This window comes from Oryzias melastigma, linkage group LG4 (assembly GCF_002922805.2).
Source record: "Oryzias melastigma strain HK-1 linkage group LG4, ASM292280v2, whole genome shotgun sequence".
Lineage (NCBI taxonomy): Eukaryota > Metazoa > Chordata > Actinopteri > Beloniformes > Adrianichthyidae > Oryzias > Oryzias melastigma.
Window position 1 is genome coordinate 29,376,275 of NC_050515.1, and position 10,752 is coordinate 29,387,026.

A 10,752-nucleotide genomic window follows, 5' to 3' on the forward strand; every position below is an offset into this window, starting at 1 on the left:
ATTTGTTTACTTTTTTGTTTGTACACATATTTGATTTATTCAAGGAATCTGGAAAACGTCAGCTGCACTGTTGAGTAGCAGGTATTTATCTCTGAGTCACACTGATGGAAGTTTGGATTAAAATGTTCTAGATCTATTTTAGGTCAGTGGGTCGTTCTAATGAACCAAAATCAACTGAATTGGATCATCAACCATAAATAATGATATGAATCGTTGTTTAAATGTATACATCTCAAAATTATGAAGTCCAATGAGGCGATTGTTTTTGTGATATTTGGCTATACATTGAATTGAATAGAATCTCTACTATTAAGGTGAAGGCTGAGAAAGAAATACACACTTTGAGGCAGTGGGCAGATGCAAACAGTTTAGAGCCTTTTTGTGCGGCATGTTTGTTCAGTTTGTGATCATTCTGTCTTTAGATCCTAATGTGTAGATAGATGCAGCTCTGTGAAGAGAACGGGACTCCAACTGGAATAAGAGCAAAATATGAACATACACACAGATGAAGGAGCGCGTGGGTTTGTGCGCGTGTTTCTTGTACATGTTTGTTTCCGTTATTGTTGTTCGCAGCTCTGAGATCAGATCTGGCAACCCCGCGCGCTCGCGCTGCGCCCGCAGAGCTAGCCGAGGACGGGCAGGACCAGACAGAACCGCGCAGGCATCTTCCCGCTCCGCTCCGGCTCAAGGTCAGACTCCCGCTCGTCCCGCTGCCCTTCCTCACAAACCGGAAAAGTTCATCCTCGTCGACCTGGTGTCGGAGTCGGGCCAAGTCAGAGCGCGCGCGCAGCCAGAGTCTGTTAGCCAAAGCGACTAGCTAAAGCTAAAGTAAACAGACTGGAGCGGACCAGGAGGTTCTGCAGAACCGCAGCGGCTCCGCTCCGGAGATGCCTTTGGTTCCGACCCGCTTCGTTTGATTGTTCGTGTTAGTTGACAGGGATCTGGAGCGTGGTCGGAACCAGAATGAGGTCAAAACTTCGTCAGCCAGACATGCTAACTCCAACAGAACCCGGAATACTCGCGAGTCTAAACATCCGGGATGATCCCGCCCGGTGTGTCTGAGCCGGTCCGGAACCGGGGATCCGGTCCTGAACCGGGGCATCCCTTCCTGTCACAGCCGAACACCTTCCCATTTGGCACAGGGACTGAGACAGGTCTGGGGCTTTAAAGCAGTGACCCAGTTTCCTGGATCACTCCGTTCTCCACGCTGCTTGTTTGTTTGTTTGTTTGTTTGTTTGTCTCAGCTGACTCTGAGCTTTCACTAATTTTGAATCCAACATGTCAGAAGAAATCATTCATAAAGATGTTCATGCAAACATATCACACTTTTGTGAGGTAAAACAAAGAGCATCGTTGACCAGGTAAACAGAAAAAAATTGTATATATTTATTTATTTTTGCCAAACTTTATTGAAAATGTTTTCAATTTACAGAGATTCACAGTCAGTCATGCAATAAAGGAACGTTACAGTACCAGGAAAAACGGCAGAGATTAATCTTCACATCAAAATATTAAATCTTTCAGACTCTGCTTTTCATTTCTCAGTTTCGAATATTAATATACTAACTGAACTCAGAAAAAGATACATCCAGAGAATTTACATTTGTGAATATGATATTTGGCCAGAATGAGCAAGAGCTTTATGAAGAACAGACCAGAGTCCTTTAGCGTATTCTTTAATATGTGACCAACAAAACAAACTGGTTTAGTCGTGAATGGAATCACACACTTTCTGCTAAAACATTTTAACTTGAGGACAATACCCAGAAAAGATAGGTAACTGTTTCAGCCAAAACTATCAATGTTCAATCTATGAAAACTTTAGCGGGGTAACCTCTGTGGGTAATCCTGAAAGAAACCTCTTACTTTATTGGTGGCGGACCTCCTTCCATGCAATCTCTTCCAATAAGCCGGGGCTCTGGAACCGGAGGCTCCAGAGCCACATGAGCTCTCTCACTCCTTCATTGTGGCTCTTTGGTTGAAGAAAAATAAAAAGGTTTTATTCTTAAAAAGTAACTGTAAAGCAAATAATATGTAGCAAAGAAACAAACAAAAAAAGAATAAAATAAACTAAATAAAACTTTGTTCAACTCATTTACAGTTTGTGTATCACTCCATGAGGTTCCTGACTACAGCAGCCATTATTCTCTAATAATCTATCAAGTGGTGTGACTTCATAGTTTACCAAAATTGTACTTTGACACTTTGATACATTTTTTTTGGTACATGTACCAAAGAAAATCAATTGGAGTTCAGTCAGCACCAGAAGTCCTACTTAAGGCGTACCAGATTATAAAAGTGGATAATGTATTTTTTAACAGATTCTATGTGTGCCTTACTGTTCAAAAAAGCCACTTAATTAGCTTTGGTTTCATTTCATTTTGAATTTCTGGTTGAGATGGACCACAAATTGTAAAATAACTTGTAATCACTGCCTGCTACTAATTTGCTGTGTTGAGATGGTCGTTAAGTTAAAGTCCCACTATTTGTCACACACCTAAGTGTGTGAAATTTGTTCTTCGCATTTGACCCCTCCCGTGGGGGAGCGGTGAGCTGCAGACACAGCCGCTCTCGGGAACCACTTGGTGGTTTGGTATGACTCGGCCGGGATTTGAACCCACGACCTTCCAATCTCAAAGCAGACACTCTTCCACAAGGCCACTGAGCTGGTGATATGTATGTGGTACAGACTCTTTTATTTTGAAAGGGACCCATGTGATCCTGTGTCAAAAGTAAAAAAATATATATTTTATTTATTATTAATATTATTAAAACTATTTTATCTTCATATTTATCTTCTATTAATGCCAATAAACCAACAGTTGATTTATTTTGATCATAATAGTGACCACAACATAAATACAAATCAGTATCTTATTTTTTCTAAAGGCTGAAATAAGACTGTGGCTCCTACTGGGTTGTCAGTGACAAATCAACTAAAATGGCTCTCTAAGGTTAGAAGGTTACAGACCCCTGCAATAAGACATACTCTGAGGTAGAGATTCGATATTCATTTGAAATAATGCTCTTATGGATTCATAGTTTTTTTCTGGGATAACTTGACAAACATCTTCTCCCCACAGGAGTTTTCTTGGGAGAGCAGAGACGGCTCCTCGACATGAACTCTGTTGAGATGTAAAAAGCATGCATACACCAGAGGGAATAGCTGCAAACACTTCAGCGTTTTCCAGAGGGGAAACACAAATGTTATATTTAGAAAGAAATCCCTCATGCTAAGAGTAAGCCCTGGTTGTTAAATAATTGATGCACTAAAATAATCTTATTTCAAAACCAACGTTCTATGAAAGGGGACTTGTGTTTATATAACATGTCCTTGTTATTCCAGATATAATATTTGTGCGGTGAAAAGTTGTGTTTGTACACGAGAGACTGTGACAGGAAGGCTTTGTGGTAAAATGCAGATCATTTAAGAGGCATTTTACAAAGAGACATTTAAAATACAAGACAATTATTTTAAACTCATTACAGAAATAATGAAATGCATTGATTTTAACATAGAAAACAAACAAAGACAGGTTTATGTCACATTTGATTCATTAAATATAGTAATTATTAACTAAAGTCAGTAGAGTTTGATTGATTGCATGAAAATGAGTGGGAATAAGTGAATTTATATAATCCCACCCCTACTTAGTTACTTCATTTAACTGTTTTACAAAGTTATGTAATCTGGTTCTGATGAAATCAAATCAAATTTTTTATTTTCTTTTATATTTTAAGTCTTTTTTATGTTTTCTCATAAATCATTCTTTCATGATTTCAGTAAACAGTAGCATCAATCATACATTATGTAACAGATATGTAATACTCATTATCATCAAAATACACAATTTCATATGAATCCAGAAATCATCTCTACACATTAAAATCAACATTTCACATAACCATAGAGTGCTTATTGACCATTCTCTGAAATAATTCTGACATATTTTCAGTAAACATTGATTCACACAATATGTAATAATCATTGATTATCATTAGAACACATAATTACATCAATCCAGTAATCATTACAACATATTTCAGATCAAGTAAAGAAAATCAATGTGTCATAATTAAACATGAGAAAGAAATCAATGCCACCAATTTTAGATCAATTGTGATCCTGATGGTTTCTGAAAAACTGTTTCAACCAATTAATTTTAAATGTGTTGTTTAAGTTAAGGAAATTAAGACAAACTTTGTCACAGGAGTTCATGAGAACATTTTTCTTTAGTGCGTTCTATTTTCCATATGAAATTAAAAAGCATTTGATCCATTTCCTTAATCATTTTGTCATCAAGCTTCTTCTTCTGTTAGGTGAGAAACGTCTTCTGCTTTGCTGACTATAATCCTTCCTCTTAATGATAGATGTGGAGAGAGCCACTGATTCAGCTTCCTCTGTGTCTTTTCTGTTATTGGGTTACAGTTTTGGGAGCTTCTTGCATTTTGATCTTTTGTTATTAAAATACCTAAATATTTCACTTCAGTTTTAATAGTAAAAAGCAAGAGTTGGATGGAGAGCTCTGACCTCACCAACGTCTGTGTTCCTCTGCTTCCAGTGTCCAGCCACCTTCAGTAACAGCTCTTTAAATCTACCATTCTTTTCAGAGCTGAGTCTGCAGCCATCTGGTCCAGTTTCTCCTGCAAAGTCCTGCTCTCACTCTTTAAAAAATACATTTTACTCATGTTTCAAGTGCAGTTCCATGCTTTAAGAAGCAAGACTTCATTAACTAAAACAAATGAACCAAAACTCAATCCAATATTTGTTCAATTCAATTTTATTTATATAAGTCAAATATCACAAAACAGTGGCCTCTGGACTTCACGACGGTAGTTTTACAGAAGCAGAAAGTCAGTCATAAAATATAAACAATAGCTAAAAACTAAACAGACTAAATAAAACTGGTTATCCCTGCATGAAGGAGAGATCCTCTCCCAGGGCGGACAGGAGATTTACCAGGACTGTCAAAGAAGAATTAGTTTATCTAACTCTACAACTACGTGTTTGGATAGAGTTCAGCCACATAAGACTGGGGGACGGGTGGAGGGCGTGGTCCACAGCCAAGACAAGCCAGAGGCGTGGTCCACGGTCAAGAACAGGAGCACAGGCGATCCATCAGGAATTTCTCCCACTCTGAGATGCGAGATTACATCAGAGGTGTGGTCCGCGGCTAAAATGAGCCAGAGGCGTGGTCTACAGCCAAGAACAGGAGCACCGATCATCCACCAGGAATCTCTTCCACTCTGAGATGCGAGATTACATCAGAGGCGTGGTCCACAGCTAAGAAAACGAGCACAGACAATCCACCTGGAATCTTAAATCCCTCCCGCTCCCCCGGAGAGGAGTGGAAAGAGGAATAACACATGAATCACACTGCACCAAACAGAAGCACAGAGAACTAAATATAATATAGAATAGAGGAGATGATATATGTGTGTGTGTGTGTGTTTAGACTAACTTATCTAAGGCTCCACAACCTGTCTGTCTTCTGTTGGTGAACAGGATGGCCAACAAGTTTGATGGCATTACCATAGTAACGGGTCACACCTTAAACGATGAATCCCTCAACGATCACACCCTGCACCATCTGCCAGACATTAATCCACAGAGGTAGGGAGGCTTGATTTGTATTTTATTCATTCTACTTCTAATGATTGTTATCAAGTCAAGAGTTGTGTGGTTTTGTTTTTCAATAAACCGTAACCCAGGATCTACATGGATTATAATGCCACCACCCCTCTGGAACCAGAGGTGATGCAGGCTGTGTCTGAAGCTCTCCAAGATGCCTGGGGAAACCCTAGCAGCAACCACATAGCAGGTAAGAACACCTCCAAAAACACTGTCAGGACAGACACTGATGCTAACAGAGGGAGACACAACCTATAGCAGGGGTATTCAAATCCAGGCCTCGAGGGCCAGCTTCCTGTAGGTTTTCCAGAAATCCTGCCTTATCTGCTGCTAATTTCCAGGATCAGGTATGTTTAGCCAATAAGGAGCTTCAATGGACGGTTGGTTGGAAAACATGTAGGACACCGGCCCTTGAGGCCTGGATTTGAATACCCCTGACCTATAGAGTGGCTTCATGGAGACACAGCTTTGTTTCCTGGAATCTGGATCAAACTTGTATGACTGGATAGCTCCGATATTGCTCGCCAGTTTTGTTGAACCACTAATGTTATGTTAGGGGTGTGAGGGGCTGTAAGCTAGAGAAAGAGAGAGTAAACAAATGGATGATGGGATGTTGGAGAGAACTTCTGCATCAACTGATGAATGATTGTCAAACAGAGAGTGAAAGCAATGTTTTCTTGTAGACCTTGATGTTATCTCAATACAAATTCCCTGAAAAAGTCAAGGGAAAAGCCCACGTGATATGCCACATTAGATAAAATAGTGGTAGCATGGTGTTGTTGTGGTTAACGTTATCGCCTCACAGTCAGAAGGTCCGGTTCTAATCCCGACTGGGACCTTTCCTCCCACAGTCCAAAAGCATTCTGGGGTACCTGATCACTCTAAGGTACATACTATATGTCAAAGTTGAGGCCCAGGGGCCGGATCCGGCCCTCCAGGTAATTCTATCCGCCCCCCCAGATCTTTATATTGTATTCTTATTAATGGTCCGATGTTATCTTGCGCTCATTTCTAACTTGTATAATTTTGACAAAATACATTTTTATGGAGAGTAAAATATTGAAAGTTATTTAAGGTTTGAGTTGATTTATTCTAGAATAATATTCCTGCCTTTTTATTATTCATAATTATGTTAAAAAGTTACAGTTTTATTGTTTAAAAATTGGCATCATGCTATCTTTTTGGACTATTTTAGCATTTATTAAAGGTTTTTTAGGCTATTTTAGAGTTTAGCTAATATTTCAGCTACATGCTAACTGTTTTGGGTAATTAATTTTTTTTGTTTGTTTTTAAGCTAATTTGGCATTTATCTAATATTTTAGCTGACTATCAGCTTCAGCGTTTTCAGCTATCAGTTTTAGTGTTTTTAACTATCAGCCTTAGCATCTTCAGCGACTGAATTCATCTTACAGCATTCACACTAGCATTATCACAGGTAATGCTATATATCTAGTTCATAATTATGTTAAAAAGTTACGGTTCTAAAGTTTTAAAAATGTAGTTTTAGAGTGTTCAATAAATGTTTATCCTGTTCGTCCTGTGACCTAAGGTGTGTTTTGGATTTTGGCTCCCTGTGTGATTGAGTTTGACACCGCTGATCTAAGGTGTGCTTATGAGGGTGAGATTGTGTGGTCCTGCATCAGACTGGCAACCTGCCCAGGGTAGATCTCACCTTTTCCCAACAGTAGTTAGGATAGGCTCCAACATCCACGTGACTCTGAAAGGCTTTCAATAGGTTTGGAAAGAGGACAGATAAAAAATAGTTTATTGTAGTTGCTTTAACTCATCCTCCTATCCTTTTTTCTCAAAAAAACAAAAGAAAACTGCATGAAAATATTCCTTTAGACAATCACATCTAGAAGGGTTTTGTGCTGTGATTGTTAAAGGCAACTGCATGGTAATCATCAGTTCAGTCCACTTGTCTGTTTTACTCCCCTCACAGAAACTGTTGTTTTGACCTAAAACACATTATGATCCATTTTGAATTAAAAAAAAAAAAAAGAAAGAAAAAGTTCACATAGATCCCTTGTTATTGCAGGTGCCACGGCTAGATCCATAATTAATCAGTCCAGACAGAGTGTTGCCAGAATGGTGGGTGGTAAAGCAGAGGACATTATTTTCACCTCAGGTGGAACAGAGGTAACTGTTCTTTCATAAAGAAAGCCAGTCTCAATTTGGTTCTACAGAAGCCTTTGTTGGGAAGCAGGAGCTGCAGTTCATAGCAGACAAATCCTTTTGCAGGCCAACAACCTGGTGCTGCACACTGCTGTGGAGTACTTCAAGAAAAGCTGCGGCGCTGCAGATCAGGGCGAGGGCCTCCAGAACGGCTGCCATGGCCTGCCGCACTTCATCACTTCAAACGTAGAGCACGACTCCATCAGACGAGTAGCTTTACATCTTGAGAAGGAAGGAAAGGCGGGTGAGACCAATAGAAGTACATTTGTAACAGAACATCTTTACGCTGAGTCCTAACAGCCTCTGTGCCACAGATGTGACGTTTGTTCCCGTGTCTCGAGTGAGCGGCCGTGTAGAAGTGGAGGATATTATCGCTGCTGTACGTCCTGCCACCTGTCTCATCTCCGTCATGCTGGCCAACAATGAGACCGGAGTCATCATGGTAGGACTACCAAGAATCTCTTGTGCTTTCTTAAAGTCCTCCTATGACAGAGATCTGCAACCTGAGGCTCCGGACCACATGGATCGCTTTTGTTCCTCCATTGTGGCTCCTTGATTTTGATGGAAACATCAGACTTAACTATTTCGTGAATTTATGTTTAGATTTTTGACATGTCAGATACTGTAGACCTAGCTAGTTTAAATAATGGTAAAAGGTTGAATCTACTGTCAGAAGGATTTATAAGAATTATCGACATTATCGTATCGCATTTATATGTATAGATTCTAAAATAATTTGGATTCAACACTTATTTTGTTGTTTTTATTCACTAGTATAAGAAGAAACAGGATGAAGGAACACAAAATTAATAATAATAAAAAATCTCATGTTTCTTGCATTTTTAATTGAAGTAAATCTGCTGCAGCTGGAGGATCTGATCAAACACAGGATATGATTTATTTTGAAAGGAACTTGAATGTGCTATTGTCAAGAGTGAAAGAAGTTACATTTGTTATATATAAAGAAACTTAATTGTAGAGAACATTTCAAAGCTATGTTTAAAAATGAACGGCTTAATGGCCACAAAACATAAATAGTGTATTTTTCTAACTTTGAGGTGAAACTTTGCAGCTCTCTCTGAGTTTTGGTCCATTAGAACCTGGACCAAATGGCTCTTTTAGAGTTAAAGGTTGCAGACCCCTAGTCTATGATAATTTTGTTATTTTAAAAACGTTCTCAGTAGTGTTTTAATGATAATTGTCACGTTTTTTTATTACCAAAATCCCACAACCTAAATGTATTAAAAAGCCATTTTTCATGTTGAGCCTCTGTTTCCAAAATCTCCTCTGAGGGGGCGTGGCTTATGGAGCTGAGCTGAGCGGCTCTGCCCCTGATCCCCCCCTGTCTGATTATACTTGTTACAAACTCAAAAAACAGGATTTTCAACTGAGGATTTCTGTTCTTCAAATTGCCAAGAATGAGTTCCTTTAGAATCTGAAGCAAAATCTTAAACATTTCAGCCACTTCAGGAGATCTGCCAGCGAGTCAAGTTTCTCAACAAGCAGAGAGAGCGGCTCAGGATCCTGGTGCACACGGACGCCGCCCAGGCGCTGGGGAAGATCCCAGTGGATGTCCAGGAACTGGGAGTGGATTATCTAACTATAGTAGGCCATAAGGTCAGCGACCACTCATGTTGTTCTAGCACTGACACACAAAGCAGTACATGAACTTGTCGCGGTGGGCTTGTCAGTTTTATGCTCCCAGAATAGGAGCTCTGTTTGTGAACGGTCCTGGATCAAGAACGCCGCTGTACCCCATGCTGTTTGGAGGAGGACAGGAGCGGAACTTCAGGCCAGGGTGAGGCTGGTTATTGCGACATCCATGCAGTGCTGGCTCTGAGGCGTTTTACAGCTTCTGGATTGCTAATCTGGTTTCCTGTTGTTTTCCAACACTGCAGAACTGAAAACACGCCGATGATTGCTGGTCTGGGGAAGGTGCGTACATTAAGAATACCAACAACTGTCCTAATGTTAAATCAAATTTTATTTCTGGTTTTGAAGAAAATGTTGCAGTTCAAAAAAACCAGTGGAGGTTGGTTTCAAAATAGAGCGCTTCCTGTTGACTCACTACAACCAAATTAGCACCAGAAATAAGTGTCTGTTCAGACTGGTTGACCTTAGTGAGGAAAAGTCCCTGATGAAATCACGGGATTCGTCCATGAAACTGAGACCCTAATGAAGTTAAATACAGATTTAGTGCTTCATTTGGAAGTGTGAATGGACTTCAGATAGCGGGAAACGCACACTATGGAGAAACCTGAAAAATCCTCTGGTGGAGATGGTTTTACCCAAGGTAAGTCCAAGCCAAGTCCAGAGATCCAGAAGACCGTTCAGAAAGGGCCAGAGACAGACAAGGAAGATCCAGGAGTAGAGAGGGGCAAATGATGCTGGTGGTGCTCCTCCTGAGATTCAGAGCACTGGAGTCACCAGAACAATGACATTCCTGAAATTTCCCCACCGTGGGACGAATAAAGGACTATCTTATGACGGCTGTGCTTAAGGTTGTTCATAGTCTATGCAGCCAGGTCAGGGCCATAAATATTTGAAACCTAAATAAAAAAATATTGGTGTTTGTCCAAAAAAAATGTAAAATGTGCAAAACTTTTTGCTATTCTAAAATAAACATTGCTATTTTCAGTTTCAAATGTTCTGTTTTTTAGGTTTCAAAACTCAAAATTTCAATTTCAAAACTTATTTTTCAGTTTCAAATATTTTTTAGCTTTCAACTCATGATTTTCATTTTCGAATCTGAAAATTTCCGTTTCAAAACTTTTGGCCTTGTTGTGGGACGTTGAGGCGGGGCTAATATGAAGGACCAATCAAAATCCACGAGGGTGGTAACTTCCGTCCCGGTGCGTTCACTGACTCTGAGAACTGTGATAATTATAGTCAGAAAATGTCTGTTTAGTCTGTACTATCACAGTCTGAAGTTGTCTCAAGACGGG

At 39.8% G+C, this 10,752-nt stretch overlaps 1 protein-coding gene across 2 annotated transcripts in view; it reads left to right on the forward strand.

Moving 5' to 3' along the window:
• Positions 1 to 453: 453 nt before the first annotated feature.
• Positions 454 to 10,752, forward strand: part of scly (selenocysteine lyase) — a 13,454-nt gene continuing 3,155 nt past the window's right edge. The window contains exons 1-9 of one of the 2 annotated variants that reach the window (XM_024258977.2): positions 454 to 689; positions 5,507 to 5,614; positions 5,713 to 5,822; positions 7,671 to 7,771; positions 7,874 to 8,051; positions 8,122 to 8,249; positions 9,269 to 9,424; positions 9,499 to 9,605; positions 9,706 to 9,742. In XM_024258977.2, the coding sequence (XP_024114745.1) occupies positions 5,508 to 5,614; positions 5,713 to 5,822; positions 7,671 to 7,771; positions 7,874 to 8,051; positions 8,122 to 8,249; positions 9,269 to 9,424; positions 9,499 to 9,605; positions 9,706 to 9,742 (924 nt within the window). In that variant the 5' untranslated portion in view covers positions 454 to 689; position 5,507. Of the gene's footprint in view, positions 690 to 3,085; positions 3,240 to 5,506; positions 5,615 to 5,712; positions 5,823 to 7,670; positions 7,772 to 7,873; positions 8,052 to 8,121; positions 8,250 to 9,268; positions 9,425 to 9,498; positions 9,606 to 9,705; positions 9,743 to 10,752 lie in introns of those variants that run through there. The other variant, XM_024258979.2, reaches the window with a different exon arrangement.